The sequence below is a fragment of the Trichoderma asperellum genome, chromosome 1 (genome assembly GCF_020647865.1).
Source record: "Trichoderma asperellum chromosome 1, complete sequence".
Classification (NCBI taxonomy): domain Eukaryota; kingdom Fungi; phylum Ascomycota; class Sordariomycetes; order Hypocreales; family Hypocreaceae; genus Trichoderma; species Trichoderma asperellum.
The window spans coordinates 1,253,521-1,271,914 of record NC_089415.1 but is presented as its reverse complement, the minus strand read 5'-3'; the positions used below and the strand labels follow the sequence as shown (position 1 = coordinate 1,271,914).

Below are 18,394 nucleotides of genomic sequence, written 5' to 3'. Positions count from 1 at the left end.
GAGTAACGCTAGAGAGCTTGAGTAAGAAGTCCAGGCATCGACGAGCCATCGATCGTTATTATGGCTTGTGCAGGAGCAAAGCTGAAATTTTAATACCCTTATATATCATGCCAAAGCCTCCGCTATGGTACTGCGGTATAACACCAGTGAAATTACGGTTACATACAGGACGCAGATGTGTGCGAATTTGGCAAAGTCTAAAAGTGCTGCGAAGCAAGGCCGTACTAAACCCCCCTTACATGAATTCTTAGTAATATCTGCTTCGATGCTTGACAGCCACCACATATAAATGAAAACACGCAGACGCATTATTCTGTCCGTTATGGGAAAGAGAGATTTATAGCATTCAAGATAAGCTTATGTACAGAGATAGAATCATGCTGATACGTGTTTTATTTTACTGATGCCATACAGGAGGATGAACAAAAAACAGTCAGATTGCACTTCGGCGAATATGTGACAAGCTGTCAAAAATGGGGCTTCCAGAGGGGGGGAATTTTGCTGCAGTGTAACAGGAATACCCGCCGCCAAGAGAGGCGGTTATCCTGTCGAACAATAAACGGCACCAAGCTGCGCGGCAATGTCATCTGATGGCTTCAAAATGTGGCTTTGTGCCAAATTCCTGGTCGTCTTGCCACCATGGGCCGATGGCTTGCTGTGCGATATGGATTCATCATACCTTGGATGTTGACCACCTCGTTCTTTTCTTTCGACTGGGTCTCGGTAGTTGGCACGTTTGCCTATGATGACAGGTACATGTGGAAAATATTTGCCCAACCAAAATGTATAAATCCTACAATTCATAATTGAATTCATCAATATCTGGTTTGAAAGTGGTACGACACGACGCGGTCTCAGACTAGACGCGTCTTCTTCGGCGTCGCGCTACTACAGTTTCCATCCCTTGCAGATAAGAGCGAGACACCTATTACGCAGTTGGTGATTTGAACTGAATCAGGGGATAGATGATCTCAATTATTGACATGGTACACAGACTTTCGAGATAAAAAAAGAACAAGCTTCACGAGGGAAATAGAAGTGTTTGAAAGGGTAACCTTTTCACCGGTCCTCTGCTATTTGACTTGGGCCTGAAGCTTGCACAGGTTATATAATATTCACCTAGAATTACCTTGATCAGCATGAAGGTTCTCTGCCTCCACGGAGCCTTTGGCAGTGCTTCCGTGAGTTTCGAAACACCAAATAGGATTTTTTTTTTTCGTTGCTGATTATTTCATATCTTGCCCAGAACTTCAAAGTCCAGCTTGGCATATTCACTGACGCTACAACTCGACCTGGCGTGGAGTTCAAATGGATCAACGGGTTTGCGAGAGCGACGCCACCGCCTGGCTTTGACGACTACTTTGGTGCTCCGCCGTTGTACCGATTCATGGACATTGATGGCATAAGCGAGCTGGAGCAAATGATTATTAACATTCGAGATATGCCGCAGGGCAACTCGCCTGAGGAGACGATGCGGAAGCTGGTAGCCGACAAAGAGCAGTTTGCTGCTCCTGCTGTGATTGAGACTATAAGCCGGCTGCTACAGATTCTGGACGATGATCCGGAAATTGATGTGAGTTCTGGTAACCGGCCGTGATATGGGTATTAATTGTTGACGTAATTGGGATAAAACAAGGGCATTCTTGGTTACTCAGAAGGAGCAACGACGGCGGCCACCTTGATTCTTGAAGAGCAACGTCTCTTTCGAGAGCAAGGCCGGCCTCGACACATCAAGGTTCGACGTCCTTTCTTGCACCCTCTCTCCATCTCCCTTCTTCTATACGTTGTCTTGATCTCCACGAGATGTTTGCGTTATTCTAACGGGCCAATAGAGCGCCATTTTCTTTGCCGGTTGGCCCCCAGTTCGCATCGTGGATGGGCGCGTTCAGACGCTGCTCGCGGATGAGCACGACGTGGTGATTGATATACCGACGTGCCACGTAGTGGGCTGCAGTGATCCATATATTCATGGCGCAGTCGCGCTGTACGGACTATGTGACGAGGATACGGCCATTCTATTCGATCATGGCAAGGGCCACACCGTTCCTAGAGACGAGGTAACGGTGAGAGAGCTTTCGGAGGCGATTGAGAGGACTTTTGCCCAGGTGGCATGATGTGATGCTGGCGGTTGAATAGGGCATATTTCGATATATAAGAGTCAAAGGAAGGATGCGGACCAGCGTGTCGTTCTTTGAAAGTAAGACATTTACGCCACATTTTTGTTTCTCGCGTTTGTTAATCACGGCTCGCCCTCCTATATGCTGCAACAGCAACAGTGAGTCCTGATTGGGGAAAAGAGCACCACCAAAGATCTATTTGTTGCTTTCGCGCATTGATATTCTGCAGAATAGCAAGTCTTTTGATCGACTTTTTTTTTTTTAACAGATTGAAGCGGCATGCGTTTTCCTATACTGTTGGCCGAAAGCGGTAGCATCTGTTTTTTTTTTTAAAGGTATAGAAGCGGATGTCTCACTTGGCATTATCTCCAATAAGGAGGAAGTTGTAGCTTTACAAGCGTTTTCGGCTAGATTTAAAACTAAGAGTATAAAATTATCCAAAATTTGTTTTCGCAATATGTATAGGTCTGAAAGCGTGCAGATCGCTTCCGTCTTGAAATCGAATCACTTTTTTTTAAAGATTGTACATTTTTTAAAATTCTACAGTGGTTTACATACATATTCGAGACATGGATTGGTGGGGAAGTATGTCTGAATAGGATCTAGATAAGGTTGCCGGATTCACGATCCGAATTTGAAAAAAGGTGATAGGAACAGAAAATGGAGGGCTTTCGATTAGATAGAGGGCTCGTCTAAGGCTCGTCTGAAAGCCCTCTGTTTAACCGTCTTGGCAAAGGTGAGTGAAGAGTAAACAAAAAGTGACTGCTGAGTGACTGCTCGTCGAGTGCAGCTGGGCGGTGCGTATGGCAGCTGGCAAAGTTTCCTACCACCCGTTCCTTCCTTCCTATCTTACCCTGACCTCCTCTCCCCTCCCCTCTTCTTTTCTCCCCTCTCTTCTCTTCTTTTTCCTCTTTTTCCTCTTCCTCTCTATTCAGGCCTCTTTTCTCTCGGAGCTCCAAAATGTCTCCTTTTAGACCCAAGAGAGTCCTATTCATCACCGACGTTGAGCCTGGCGAGCTCAACGTCTTCCTCGCTACCGCCCAGTCTCTCCGCGATGCAGACATCACTGTTGAAATCCATCTTGCTACTCCTCCTGGTTTCCAAGATGATGTTCCTGCAGGAGCCACCTATCACCAGATCAACGGTTTGCCCTTGATGCAGGCAGTTGAAGACCACTTCACTCGCAAGCAGAACGGCCCTACCTTTCCCCTCTCTTTCATCCAGCCTCCTGGCTTTAAAAACACTCGCAAAGCCATTAAAGACGCTGCCGCGGTCCATATGCCGTATACGGGACGTCAGATGGTCGACCTCTTTGCCTCTATTGTCAATATTGTTAGAGAGGTTAAGCCCACTATAGTCGTGGTCAACGGCTATATGGCGGCAGGTTTGACGGCCTGCTTTCATTTGAACGTCAAGTTCATTTGCCTCAGCCCTAAATCCATCAAGGAGTTTGCAGCGTCGGACCAGCCTCGAGGTGCGAGCCTTTGGAAGTTCCCAGCGTGAGTTAAAATCGAAAACAAACGTCATATCTACTCTTCTACCCATCTACTGCGCTAACGCTTGCTTGAAACCGTTTCAAGGCTCTTCTCTGGATTCTCCTATCCTGTCCCTTGGCATAAAGTCCTCTTGAACGCATACTATGTCAGGTTCACCGCAAAGGCATTCAAGAAGGATCCCCAGAGAAAGGATGTGCAGTCATACCTCACTGCTCACGCTGTTCTCCGAACCCCTATGGATCTCATACGACGTCGCCCGGAGAACGTCAAGATCCTAGTAGCTTCCCTTCCGCAGCTTGATTTCCCGCTCAAGGTCCCTGCTCATGTTGTTTGCTGTGGCCCCATCATTCGCCAGCCCGTCTCTGTTTGGGTCTCCGAGCCTGACTTGGCTGGATGGCTTGCAGAGGGACGAACCATCTATGTGAACATGGGATCTCTTGTCAAAATGACCGAGGACCAGGCAGTTGAGCTAGCAAAAGCCCTCAAGATTGTCATTAACGAGCTTGATAAGCAGGTCGAAAAGGGTCGCCTCCAAGTCCTCTGGAAGCTCAGAAAGTATGGCGCATACTCTGTGTTCCTACCCGGATGCAGAATCGAGCAAGTCCTCTGCCAAGCATTCCAACAGGACCGAATTCGCGTCAAGGATTGGGTCCAAGCTGACCCCCTTGCGGTACTTCGAAGCGGCTCTGTCGTCTGCTCTATCCATCATGGTGGAGCGAACTCTTACAATGAGGCTGTTGTGTGAGTCTCATCTTACAGTTCCCATTGCTTTAACAGTTGGCTAACACAGAGTTTTAAAACAAATGATAGTGCCGGTGTCCCTCAAGTCATTATCCCCGCGTGGACCGATTGCTACGATTACGCTCAGCGTGTTGAATATCTCGGCATCGGTAAATGGGGTACTCGTAACACGAAGAATGGCTGGTCGGCACAAGAGCTCTCTACCAAGATCCTCGCGGTGCTTGTGGGACAGAGTTCGATTGCAGTCAAGAAGAGGTGCAATGTGTTGAAGCAGATTTGCGAATTCAGTGGCAGCGGCGCAGATTGTGCGGCCCTGACTATCCTCCGAGAGTGCGAGCAATGACTATTCGGATTGATTCTATTATTTTTTTTGGAAGGGTACTTTGATGAAAACGTTGCTACAGGCTGAAGGAAATGAGGCAGATGTAGAGGGAGTGATATTTCAAAGTACACCTTGGTCAGATTTCAAACAACTGCGAAGCAATATGAGGCGATATCGTGCGATGCTAATGGAATGGAAATAAGAATTAAAAGGAAATTGATATTGAAATTGAGATTAGTAGTAAATAAAACTATCATCGCCTTAACCATCTTTTCTTGTTCTTTTTTGCCCTTTTTTCTCTGTTAAATTGGCTGATGTTTTGGGATCAGTGGGTGGGGTAGTAGGCTATTGCGGTCGCTTTTAACGCTTGCAGCCACTGAAGCCATGCTCTTATAGGTGCTACCTGAGCGAACGAATTCGTTTACAGCGCCTATGCTCTTGTTTGTAGAGACCGTCTACATATCCATATCCTTAGGATCTACAACTACAAAATAATAAAAATCAAATAAAATCAAATATGCCTCTCTTGATGAACAAATCATTAAACTAGACAGAACGTCTTTATTCCAAGAAGCCTCATTTGGCAACGGGCCACATCTACACAGGCTAACTCAACTGCCGTGCTCCTCCGTCCATCTTATACCGTTTCTGCATAGAACACAGCACAGAGCAGCACCCTGGATCTGCCTGTGCCTTAATTAATGCGAGTTAACAGTGACAAGCACGCTGATCAGCAAGGCCCCTCCAGCCACATGGGATCATTCCCTGTTGCATAGGCGGTTATGCAAAATAGTTGCATGGCGCGTCTTTGCTCGCTGCTTCTCTCCGGTCAAGGGGCAGAAACAAAGGAGCGGGAACAAGACGTCGTCGACTGCAGCCGTGGCAGCCGCAACAACAGGAGCATAGCGGCGGGGATTTCCCAAACACGCCCCCCAAAAGACTGAGGGAAATTCCGCAAAATGCAAGTGGGAAGAGCCGTAGGTGGGGGAATCACACGCAAAAAGGGAGAGGAGGGGAGAGGAGGGGAGGGGAGGCTCGTCTGTTGAGAAGCTACGGAGCCATCTACTGCATATTTTTGCTTTGGTCTGCAGACAGACTAGAGATGCCCATGTGCTGCTCTACTGGCAAGCTAGCTGGGATCGCAAATCTCGCAGCAGATGCCAAAACGTCGGAGCCGAACGAAGGGGGAAGAAGAAACACCAGCAGGAAGGGCTTTGGGGGAGGGGTGTGGGTTAAGAGAAGAAGCGAGAGAAATAATCGAGGCAATGACGCAAGTGCTTGATGCTTTACGGGCGACGACTACGAGCCCGTGATCTGTTTCAACCCATCACCCGTCACTGTCACGATGTCGCATCGTAGTAACCCCCATCCATCTTCTCTTTTCCATCTACCCCTACACTACACTACACTACACACTTTACCTGGAGATAAGCTTCCCGTCGAGCTAGAGCCAGCATCTATCTGTAGCAACAGAAGACAAGGCCCCCCTAAGAGCGGAGAGGCGTTGCGGGAGTGGATTTCTATTCACGTCAAAGCGCCAGGCGGGCCGTATTGAGCCCTCACATGAGAAGGGAAGAAGGGCACGAAGTAGATAGGAGAGCATCCAATTGGACGGGCGACTCAACCGTATTGGGTGAGATGGCGCGCATCGTCCTCTTTTTACTGCTGTGCGACGGGATCTACGCGCTTCTCTCTCGTCGTTCTTTGTCCCCCCCCCTCCAGAATGCGATTTGGGGTGTCATGCGCGGGCTGCCGCGGGATAATTCTGCTGAATACAGGTACACTAGGCCTGGGAACTAGCAGCAAGCGTGATGGAACGGCATGGCCCAGATGTGGACACTAGTTGGGGTCGAGTCGATGGGCAGGGGGGGCGGCTTCTCTTCGTCGTCTATGGGAGAGCCGCTCGGCTGCTGATCAATCAAAGGGCTCTCTCCCCTTTGGAGCCTGGAGTGTGTAATACAGGTTAAAAAAAAAGGTATGCCGTGCACAGAAGCACAGAGTAATCAAATTTGTCAAATCAAGCCGGCAAGCAAGGGAAAAGCCAACAAGGGCTCAATGGGAGAGAAGCAGATCCGGTCAGGCCGGATCGTCCCCCTTTGTGCGATGCATGCATTGGCCATTCTCGCCAAGTGTCTCCCTTGTCTGGCCTGGTATCAAATCAACTTCAAATCAAGAGGAAGACCGAGCCAAGCGAAGCTGATCTGAGCTGTCAAGCGAGAGCGAGAGCGAGTGAGACTGACGAGAGACGATGACGACGGCTGATGGAGGGGGAGGAATATAATCATGGCTGAGCGATCCGGGAAGGCCAATCCAATTCAGTCCAGCTTGATCCGATCCAAAGCCAATTGACAGCCAGCAACAGCCAGAGAGTCGGTAATGCTTTTCAAGCCTCTTCATCGAGAGCAATGCCTGTACTTGCATTGATTTGCTCCAGAGTCCTGAAAACTCCATTAACTCCATCCATCACTTAGTTCTCTTTTCTGTGATCCGTTCGAAACACACGCGGACGGATGTTGTTAACGCCACCCCCCATCCTTTTCGGTGATGGATCCTCCCTCCTCTTCTTTTTTTCCCCCACACTTACTAGAGTGGTCGAACCGCCCGCCACAAGCGGGCTTGGGAGGCATCCGCTGGGATGACGTTGACGTACGTCTCTGGTTCTATTTTCACATGGCGGAGCGGCGCTGAAATCGAGAATTCGGATGTTAGTCGATTGATGGATTGATTGATTGATTGATTGATTGCTAGGGCGAAGAGGAAGTAGGGCATTTGAGGGATCGCCATGCTTGGGCATTCCAGCCGCCCCGGGCTGAAATTCCTATCTGGAAGCTGGAAGAAAAGAGTTAGCTCACAGCCTAGAGAGAAGGGGTACAGTATGGGATTGACAAAAAAAAAAGAAAAGAAAAGAAAAAAGAAAAGACAGTTACCAAGGCAGCAGAGCACCAATTCGCCTGCTCCCAATTGATGCCTACCGGCGTGACGTATGTCAGATAAAAAAAAAAGTAGACTGTGTAATGGATTAACAAAGTAGACGAAATAATAATGGCACTTCCACTCCATACTGTAATGGAATCAAGTTAGCTTATCGATAGAACGGCTGCCTTGGAGGACAGACTCGTGGGATTTGCCGCCTAAGCCAGGTCCAGGCAAGCCAAGTCCCAATCCAATATGCATCCCATTTGATTTCGGCTCCCCTTTTTGGCTGCCTTTTTTCTTTCCCATCGTCAGCCCCATCCTTGTGACTCACTCTCGTGCTAGAGCAGGCGGAGCAAGGCACCTGGCTGGCTAGTGTCTCTTGCGTGAGTGGTTGGCTTGTGTCAATGTATCATGCACGCAGTTTATGCTTCTCAGATCCAGATTCTCCTCCTCTTTTTTTTCTTCTGTATTTTTTCTATTTTTTTTTCTTGTCTACACCCCCCACCCTGGTCTTGATTCTGTCACTGGCTGGTCTCTCTCTCAGTCCTGTCGGTGCCTCTCTCTCCTCTTGTCCCCTCCTCCTCCCCTCAATTGCGAGTCAAGTTCTGGTCGAATTGGTTGATTGATTGGCAGGCTGACTCTCATTCTACTATCTCTAGTAGTGTGGCCGAGCGAATTCTATCGCATATCGCATTCCAGATGAGACGAGAAAATGGACGCACCGTAATGGAGGGTGTTTATATATTCAATACTCGTGCATGCTCGCTGTAATGGAGGGCAGAGCTCAGGTGGACAGAGTCACGCGAGGAACGGTGTGGATGCCGAGGCGTGAGCCATTGGCCAATGGATTTCGCCTGCGTGCCGCCGAGCGTGGCTACTGGCCAATTGACCGGCAAGCTGCTTTGTGCTGCCACTTTCTCCTTCAGCTTCCCTAGGCAGATACCGAGCGTGCCTCCGATAGGATGACGACGGCGGACGTGGGAAGGCCTGCAGCGCAGCAGCTGCAGCAGCTTTTTGCCTGTGCGTCTGGGAACAAGGCTCCGGCGATTATGGGGACTGGGGGCTATGTGGGAGAGGGCAGAGGTGCAGGGACACCGAGTGCTGACAGGATAAAATGGGAATTGGTTGATTTGATTCGACTGGCTGAGTGCTTTTCCGACAGGCATTGCGCAGCCGGTGAAGGCACGCAGCAGCAGCAGAGGCCTCTCGCGTACTGACAGCGAAAGAGAAAGCACGAAGAGGGACAAGGCAGTGAGCAGATGCAAATGCAATGCAACCCGAGTACGTGCGTGGTGGTCTCTGACCAGTAGATCTGTGCCAGCGAGTCAATGTGTCTGTTTAGCCCTCATTTTCCAATCTCCCTTTGTCTTCCTCGTCCATCTATCTCTTTGTTTGTTGTGTTGTTCACGGCGTGTATGACTCGACACTAACAAAGAAACAACGCCAGCCAGTCGTTTGCAGCAACCAGGCTAAGCCTCACCTCGCCCGTCAGAAAGTCATGCTAATTCAGCGCCAGCTAAGCAGCATGTGAGATGCGAGGAGAGAGAGAGCACGCACAAGCACAAGGAACGAATCCACGTCCTCGTCATCCACATCCACATCCACATCCACATCCACATCTACGCACACGCTAATACGCAACGCAACAATGACTGTTTCGAACGACATGCCTCTTGCCATTGGGCTGCCCGACTAGTCGCTGCCCAGAATAGGTAGTCCGGCGCGTTGGGCATCAGGCACCAAAACTTGACCGAGAGGGGGTCCCGACCAGGGGTCTTGGTCTCCTGTTGTTGCTCTTGTTGGGCCAAGGTTTGGCTCTTCCGTCCACGGTTTGTCACGGTCAGAGAGTCAGTCAGTCGAGTCCGTCCGTCCAACCAAGGAGGGGGAGCCCTGCCATTTGGGAATCCTTGCACAAGGTTGTTTTTCTTGACGGCGCTGGGTGATGCCCTTTTGCTATATTTTACTCCAATTTTTCATTTTATCTATTTCTGAGATTTGATTTTGTCGGACTTTACCACGGACACACCCCCCCTCCCCTTTCACGACCATCGCCGTGTTCCATCAAAGCAATCAAAGCAATCAATTAATCAATCAATCAGCCTAGTCGAGGCAAGTCAGTCACCCCACCGACCTGCCCACCTGTTCATCATCGCCAAAATCACCCGTCAGTAGTACCTACAAGTGGAAGAGGCCAACTGCTTATTGCGCCACTGCCGCTGCTGCTGCTGTTTTGCATTTGCTTTGCATCCATTCGCTTGATTGTGAGCGAAGCAAAGCAATTGATTGCAATAGTAATTACAACTTCTTTCTTGCGTCTTCTTCTCCTTCTCTTCCCAGCCAATCTCCTCGCGGCCAATTACCCGAAACAAGCCTCAAACCGTTCCCCTCTCCCTCCGTTCCTAAATCCTACCAGCCGGGTCCAGATCGCCCGAATATTGGTGCAACATGACATGCCCTGTCGAGGACACCCCAAAAAAAGGCCCTTATCGATGAGGGGTGATAACCCAATTGCCCCTCCTTTTTGGGTACTTTTTATCGCTGCTATCGCCATAATCGCCAAAAGTTGCCCCTCTATCGGCGTTTACTATTATCAATCAACCCCCATCACCAAGTTCTTTCTAATGGTTAGTCAACCAGCGGGCTTGTAAGTTCGGCTTCTTTCTGTCTTTTTCTTTTCTTCTTTTTTCTTTTGGGCAGCATTACTAGTGCAATTGAGTTTTTTTTTTCTCCCCTTATTGTTGGGCCATTGAATATGTAGACCCAAATTCAAATTATTTTCCTGCCACCGCCACCTCAGATACGAGCAAATCGCTATGGTGGACTCGTAGGGCTTGTACTGTAGGTTTGTTCTGTAGAAGTACAAGCTCAAGGCAGGTATATCCGTCCACTCTAATTTGATTTGCAGGTCATTCATCAGTCGATAATGATACAATCTTTCCAAGCACTCCTCCACGATGGGGCAATGCCTTCTCGGCACTACTCACCACAATCCCCTTCTTCTCTTTAATTCTCTCTCTCATTTCTCTTCTCGCGACGCTCTAGCCGCCGACCAGATGACAACCACACCCACTTAAACAGGGCGAATGAGGAAAAATTATCTAGAGATCCTCCACCGCCATGTGATTTCTGCGCGAAATCATGTTGCGCATGTCGTCAATTGACCCTCTTTCTCTCCGCTCTTAGCTTCATTTCACTATTTTGTTTACGTCTTTGGTTCCTTTTTTCCCCTGTATAAGAAAAAAAAAAAATTCGAGACCCAAACTTTAGGGCTGGTTTGCGCCTCTCTTGCGGTGAAGCTGCGGAGAGGCGCTATAAGGGACCTCCCTCTCTCCACTAACAGCCGCCGGCCTCAACCAAGTTTAATTGATTACAGTTGCAAATCTCCCTCCCAAAATAGAAGGTAAAAGGGACAAGGGAAAAAGTCAATTATTGAATTTTTTTTTATATATAATTTTTCTACCATGAACGCCACCTACAATTGTGATTTCTGGGGTAACTGAAGTCCCAACCTTTGCATGCTGATCGCGAATGTTGTACGATGGATTCCTCTACACGGCAGCAGCATCAGCATCCAGGTCCCTAGAAAGACGAAAGCCACTATATCCTCCGGCCCAGCTACTGGATTCCATCAGAGGGGAGGGGGTAGGCGGAAAATCAATTCGATTCTCAACCCACCCCTTTGGCCCTGTCCGGTGTGCCTGATGACCGCGCCTGAAGGCCGCACATGACTGGGTCGCCCAAGAGAAATGGGAGGGGAGGGTGAGCGTAGCAATGAGCGTAGCAAATGGTTCCAGTGCGTGCGTGAAGAGTGAGTGAGAATGTGAAGAGAAGTGAAACTCTCCGTGCAGAAAAAGAAGCTGCCATTGATTGTTTCTGCTGGTCCCGAGATACCTTTTGAGGAGGGTGGATGGCAGCATGCATGCACGTACTCAGTGACCTGCTTTGATATCCCGGCAATTGATCGCAGTACTACCAATGCTGTACAAACAGACTCTCTCTCCTGTTGCTGCTGCTTCTTCAGATTTCTTCAGCGTCTGCCTCAATGACAGGCAGCCAGCGTTACACGATCAAAGTGACGCGTCTTCCCTGCCCAACGCCAGCCAGTCGATAGGCATCAATTCGCTTTCAATTGGGCCATTTTCCAATTGCCTCGCTGCTAAGCCTTACCACAGACTCGTCCCTTGCCTCGACTCCCGTTGCTTCCACGCACCCACCCAGCAAGCAATGAAGTCACAGGGACGCCTCCATGACGGGGATGCGGACCAAGGACCAGTACATGCTACACGCGCGGCCCTGCAGGACGCCACCCAAGGTCAGGGTACTCCATACATTAGTCGATGCCACTAGGTACTGCACAGTAGGAATCTCGGCCTAGCACCCCATGTTTGCATTTCTTCGTCTTGTCGATGATGCAACTTTGTCCCATTTTGCATTTGGGCGGTAACTTTTTATAGCAAGTCCACCACGTTGTTGCAAGGCCATTTTATGCAGTACATTCACATACATATGTACAGCAAGGTATGGCACAATGGAGATCGCGGGAGTACCTCGCAGAAGAGCCCAAAGACGCAGGTCGGCTACTTCTCTTAATTTTTTATCTTAATTTTTTTTTTTAGTCTCTCATTAAATATCAATTGGTGAGTATTGTGTTTCCCAACCCTTTTCGGCAAGATGGAAAAGAAAACGTCATGATTGATTGATTGATCCATAAAGTGAGAGAGAATGAGGGAAAAGAGCGGTCATCTCTCTGATACCAAGGCTCCATGTTTCAGCATTCGCGCAAGACTCATACAGTATGTACATCCACAGAAGAAACGAAAATGTAAATAGAAGATTGATTTCTAGCTACACCCCTCCTCTCTCTCCCCCTTGCCTCGCGGCCTCCTCTCCTTCCTTCTTCCTCCGTATCTTTAAATAAAGAAGCGATAGAGGAGAGACATGGTGTGTAGCATGACCGCAGCGCTTCCTCCCAATCATGGCCCGTCTATTTTGTTGACCCGCTGCCTGTCGCTTTGCGTGTAGATTCTGCGCGGGTGGCTTGATATTCCGCTGTTGAGGAGAAACACGGGTACAGTACGTGTGTACAAGTATGTATGGTACTCTACCTATGCGTAGGTTCATACAAAGTGGAAATAATGGCGCTATTTGCGGCTGGCAAACGGTGAAGATGCTTTGTTGTGCTAGCAGCGCCACCAGCACAGGGTTGAGCTTGTGCGCAATGCTCGCAGGCAGCAAATGTGAAGCCTAGAAGCAACAGCAGAAGCAACAAGCAGCAGAGGAAGCCTGTCCTGTCTACTCTCTCTCTCTCTCTCTCTCGCTCTCTCTCAGATACCGCACAGCAGCAGATACCGCTATCTCATACACACACACCCCTCCATCTGGGCCTGTCAGGAGCTCAGCCAGAAACCAGTCACAGGCACTACTCCATCAGGACTAGCAGCCTCAACACTATTCCAAGCAGCTGCAGCACCCGCTTATACAGCCACGCCCCAACATCCTGGTATCCTCTTCCCGCTTGCTGCTCGCTCTTCTGCTAATGCTGCTCAAAGCTCCTTCCCCTGCGGGGGGGCGTGGGCGCCTGTGTGGTGCCTGCATCAGGGTCTCGCCGGCCGCCACATCACGGCTTTTTAATACCAGGACGGTTCCTCCTCGTCGGGTATCAACAGTGATTCACTGCTTCTCGCTTCTACAAGAAGCAACGAGTGATTTGGACCTCTGGCCGTTTGTCTTTTCCATTTGACTTTTGGCTTCTAGCTGGTTCGCCCACTGGTCCTTGCAAGAGAGAGAAAAAAAAACAGGAAAGCCCACTTCTTCCAGGAAACTTTAGGAGCAAGAAAATATAGCGTCGAAAGTGAAAGGCCGCCCGGTTCGCCAAAGAGTCATCAGTCCAGGTGTCGGACCGCCAGGTTTTTTTTTTTCTTTCTGCTCTCATATATCATCTGCTGCCTCCCTCTCTCCCTGGACGCAAATCAAACACAAACCAAATACAATTCGCAAATCGCCGCAGATTCGTCTTCGGTTTCGCCTCACCTTGTAAAGCCCCCTCTAGCCACCGATTTTGTACCTGCATCTTCTGCCGGGACAGATCCAGTTTATCTTGCGCAGTCAATCTTGCCAATTGCATCGTCCGCCTTTCAATCTCTCCAGGACCAAAGCAATCGGAGCCATCTGCCGATCCATTCGGCGACTATCACCATCACCCCTTCTTCATCGAGCAATCGTCTTTCCTCCAGTGAGGGCTGATTATCGTTTGACGACGCGAAAGCTACTCAAAAAGGTGAATTCTACCCCCAGCGCCACAGCACGCATTGCTTGAATGGAACCTGCCTGTTCCATTCATCCATCGCTTTCAACTCAATTCGCCTTCCCATTTTTTTACTAACTTGCCGTCGCCAGAGTGACAGCAATTCAACTTGAAGGAGCCTCAAATCGAGCTTTTCCTCTGCACTCTGCCTCTTCACCCTCTTCCTCTCCCTTATTCATCATCACCAATCAACCCCGAGACCTCCATCTACACACATCTCCACACTAGCTGTCAGAGGCGGACTTTGGAACACCACAAAGCCAATCTCAACGGGCTTCTATCTCCGGCTCTTTACGCTAAATTCCGAAAAGGCTGTGTGAACTGATTTCACATCCCGTCTGTCCAGCCGACCCACTGTGTTGCCTGCGTCCAGACGGTCTTTGCCACCAGCCCAAACCACGTCAGACGGGTCATCGCCATCTAGGAATGGCTGACAAACCCGCCGCAAGCCACGCACATTTCCGCGCCGCTCAGCAAGCTTCCACTCACTTCGACAAGATCCTAAACACATCAGCTGCCGCGTCTCAGATGTCGCGTTCTTCTGATTCTTTTACTTGTCATCCATCTTCCTCGTCTCAATCTCAATCTCAACCTTGCACCCTTGCCCCTTCTCCTATTCGCAGCTTGTTCAATAATAACCGCCAATCCGCCATTGAATCTCGTACAATGGCCGCCAATTTCCCCCACAGCGACTCATCCGCTGTCGCTCAGCCAGCAATGGCTGCCCCGGCGCCACCCAAGGCCGGCAACAGGCTGGACATTAGCAATCTCATGTCCCCCCCTGAGAACCTGCTCGAGACTTTTAACCAGGCCAAGGCCCGTCGTCAAGAATCAAAGACGCTCAATGAAATGACTTCAGTCCTCGCCACCATGTCGGCAAACAGCGGCCGGTCTGCCTCAGTGTCTGACAAGCAGCCGCTGCCCATGTCGCCGCCTATCTCGCCTTACACCAAGACGGTCTCCAGCAACGCCAGCAACGGCGACAACACTCCAAGCACGCCTCAGAGCTCGACTATCCAAGATCCGGTTCTTTATCCCATCGATGAGGCGTCGCCATCGGGCCTGCCACAGCCGCCATTGTTTGCTCCTGCCGAGGATGAAGATACCCATATGCAAATCGTCGATGACCATGTCCGAGCTCTAGAATCGACCGCCAACCTCTTCACTGTTGTCCCACCTCCACGCCGTGAGGACTACAAGTTGATGATCTCCATCAAGTCGCAGGTCATGAAGAACTACAACAGCAACCCCAGGGCATGGCTGCGAAAGGAGCGAGCTTATCTCATTGCCGATCGAGAGGCCGCCCTTGGAGCTCGTCGTCTGCCTCTTATCCAGCCAGCCAAGCCAATCGCAGCCAAGCCAGCCCGATCTCAGCGCGCTGATCGAGTCTTTGATCGAGTATCCAGCCGGGTCTCTAAGCCACACGCCCCACGGCCAATTCGCTCCAGCGGTGCTCCCACCACTGCTGCTGTTGCCGCTGCTGCCTCTTCTCTCGCTTTGGCTTCGCCCATCGCTGCTGCTCGATCTACTGCTGGCCGACGTCGTCCAAGTGCTACGCCAGAGCCTTCTCGCCGCATTGTTGCTCCTAGCCGCGAGGACAAGAACTTCCAGGTCCTCCAGGACTTCTGCCCGCCTCTCAGTTCTCTCTCTGACCGCGCTGCCTCTCAGCTGAAGCCAGACTGGAAGGGCCAGCCAATTGACCTCAGCAACGACCCCAACCGGAAGCTGCTGCACCCTGCCGAGCTCAACCTCGCCAGCGGTCTCCGTCTGGACTGTGCCACGTACCTCACCAGCAAGCGACGCATGTTCATGCGACGTCTCGAGCGCTTCCAGAACAACAAGGAGTTCCGCAAGACTGACGCTCAGCAAGCCTGTAAGATCGACGTCAACAAGGCCTCTCGACTCTGGGTTGTCTTCAACAATGCCGGCTGGCTCGAGCCTCACTGGATGGTTCCCTTCAAGGACGTCAAGATCGAATCCACCACTCGATAAATCTGCTCAGCCGCTTGGCTCTCGCCTCCCTGCTCATTCAAAGTCCATGTCCCTCCTAAGGCCAATCATTCCGTTCTTATCCCCGCTGCATGATTTTTAACGACTTATCGAAATGAACTCATCGGAACGAACACATTCGACTACTTTATTTAGAGTTACGACTGCCTGCAATCTCCTGCTCTGTTTTCTTTTTTACCCCCAATTACCCCCTTTACTTTTTATTCATGCTCAAATTCGTCGCTTTGGCAGCTCTGTGACTGTCGACGCTGTGATTTTTTTGTCCTAGACGATTAATCTGCAGGTCGTCGTACGCAACGCAGCCTATGCACATTTGAACTACTCTTTTCCACTCACATCAGATTTTTCATGTTTTCCTTTACTTTACACGATACAATGTGGTATCTTACCTGGATTAGGGAATTGGTTTTGCATTTTTTTCAGCACAAGGATCACGCACATACACCTAGCATTTGGGGGATTTTTTCCATGATACCCAGGGGCGAACGCGCCAGCCTGTTGGCGCCGCCCCATACACGATTTCTTTTGTCATTGAGTATTCATCTTTTGATTCATTATGGGAGGCCTTTGCTTTTTATTTGACCCCGGTTTTTATTTCTTCGAAATTTCTTTTATGGAAATTACTTACTACCCCTTTGATACGAGAATGATTTTGTCTTTTTTTTCCTTTCTTCTAGTTTTTAGCCTAGCTTAGGGACATGGATTCAGGATGAGATCAGGAACGAGGGTCCTATGCATACATGCACGGTGTTGAATATTTTTTTTCTTCTCCACTTAAGTCCTTTTTTTTTTTTTTGTTTCCTGCATTCAACTATACCACTCGGTGTGCGGTAGATTGGAAGACGATGGGGATTGCCTTGATGGTAAAACCCGTGGAATGTGCACAACCGAAATTGATTTAGCTGAGGGACGGAGGGAGGCATGAATTTGTTACTTTTGTACTGGTTTCTTCTTTTCTCTTAGGGCAGGCTACGACGATGTCGACTGCCTTGACGGTCTTCATGGAAGACTTTGTTGGAAGTTCCTGGGCTTTTATTGTTCAGCTCTTTGTGGCGGAACCAAGCAAGGCACGGGATGCTTTTTTCGCCATGGAGATCCATATAGTTATGACCTGCAGACAGCACTGACAGTAATATTCAGAGCTGAACTTTTGGAGGTTCATGATAGTCTAGTCTTGGGATTATTTCTATCTGTGCGAATCAAGTTGGCAATCGGTATCAAATGCATCAGCATCACCGCGTGACATGTGATAGGCAATCTCCGACCATCCTTCCAAAGCGTAGTAACTAACAGAGAGTAAGCTGCTTGAAGAGTCTTGCCGCCCCCGGGAGTGACTCTCAGCCCTACCAACGGTAAGATCAGATCTTGCAAGATCTGAATCCCAATCTCCAGACCTGCAGCGGGATCAACGGCTCCTGCAAGATGAGGAGGGGCGCGTCTATCTAAATTTAGAAAACACGAAATGGTTCATCTCGGGACGGTGAAAATTTTTTCTCTCTTACTCTCTACGATCTTAAATCTTGCGTCGTGTGTATCGGGCTGCAGCAAGATCGGACAAGGATTGGGGGTCCAAGACGGCATCTGAGTGGACAGACGGGAAGGGAATTTTTTTATTTTTATTTTTTTATTTAAACTATTTTTATATTTTTAGTATGGTATGGTGGAGATGGGGGAGAGAGAGGAACCACCAGAGGCGTATCCCGTGTTTGCACTAGGGGACGGGCCGAGGATGGAGAAAAAAAAATTTCGAGGCTAGTTTGTTTTGCGTTTTGGATAGACGGATGGATGGATCTATCGATAGATTGGCTGGTTTTTTTTTTTTTTTTTTTGGTGATGGGATTTGTTGGATGGACGATCGGGGGGGGGGGGGGGGGGGGGGGGGGGGTTGGTTTTGGAGGTTTGGTTAGCTGAGAGGGGATAGATGAATCACTATCTTTTACCTTTTCTATATGATACTATCGTGATGAGGGGATGAGTGGTGGTTGTTTTATTGCTCTTTGGGTTATGCAGTGATGTGACTTGCGAGTTTCGCATGTGTTCAAGGGGGGTGCTGCTTCTTGAATGGTGTCATAGCCAGAGAGTATGGATGGCTTTCTGTATCTTTGAATTGAGCAAGAGGCGTTCGTCGCTCTCGCCACCTTTGGAGAAACTGAACCGTGGTACGCACGTGCCATAGCCATAATGTACGAGGAAGGCACCACTCAGCGCAAGGAAGGAAGCAACTATCCATAAGAAAAGACATTCATACAGTCGTAGTATACTTGTACTTTATTTTCACCTCAAAACGCTCCCATGCTGCAAGTTCGCATCTTTCGACTTTTTATTCATTGACTCAACCGAATCAACTATCAATAATCTGTAAACTATCGCACTATGTTTGATACTGGCAAATGTAATGTACCGCATGGATCTAGTAATGTCATCGTCATCAGAATCAAATAATGCCGCCTCCCCCCCTTCCCCCCAAATTTCCTTCGATAACCCATTA

The 18,394-nt window shown here is 49.3% G+C and overlaps 3 protein-coding genes across 4 annotated transcripts; all 3 read left to right on the top strand.

The window, feature by feature from the left end:
• The first annotated feature begins 596 nt into the window (after positions 1-596).
• On the top strand, positions 597-2,551 carry TrAFT101_000372 (uncharacterized protein). 2 transcript variants are annotated; one of them, XM_024907398.2, is made up of 5 exons: positions 597-939; positions 995-1,181; positions 1,247-1,573; positions 1,637-1,735; positions 1,833-2,551. In XM_024907398.2, exons 2-5 carry the CDS (start codon positions 1,140-1,142, stop codon positions 2,112-2,114), a joined length of 750 nt encoding a protein of 249 aa, XP_024764580.1. In that variant the 5' UTR covers positions 597-939; positions 995-1,139; the 3' UTR covers positions 2,115-2,551. The 2 variants fall into 2 exon arrangements, with proteins under 2 accessions (XP_024764580.1, XP_065982102.1); XM_066126005.1 differs by lacking the exon at positions 597-939 and having other exon boundaries at positions 1,152-1,573.
• Positions 2,552-2,986: 435 nt separating this feature from the next.
• TrAFT101_000371 (uncharacterized protein) lies at positions 2,987-4,937 on the top strand. The gene is made up of 3 exons (XM_024901682.2): positions 2,987-3,616; positions 3,698-4,354; positions 4,424-4,937. Exons 1-3 carry the CDS (start codon positions 3,078-3,080, stop codon positions 4,695-4,697), a joined length of 1,470 nt encoding a protein of 489 aa, XP_024764579.1. The 5' UTR covers positions 2,987-3,077; the 3' UTR covers positions 4,698-4,937.
• Positions 4,938-13,265: 8,328 nt separating this feature from the next.
• Positions 13,266-17,123, top strand: TrAFT101_000370 (uncharacterized protein). Its single transcript, XM_066126004.1, has one exon. The coding sequence runs from the start codon at positions 14,323-14,325 to the stop codon at positions 15,886-15,888; it is 1,566 nt and encodes a 521-aa protein (XP_065982101.1). The 5' UTR covers positions 13,266-14,322; the 3' UTR covers positions 15,889-17,123.
• The last annotated feature ends 1,271 nt before the right edge of the window (positions 17,124-18,394 follow it).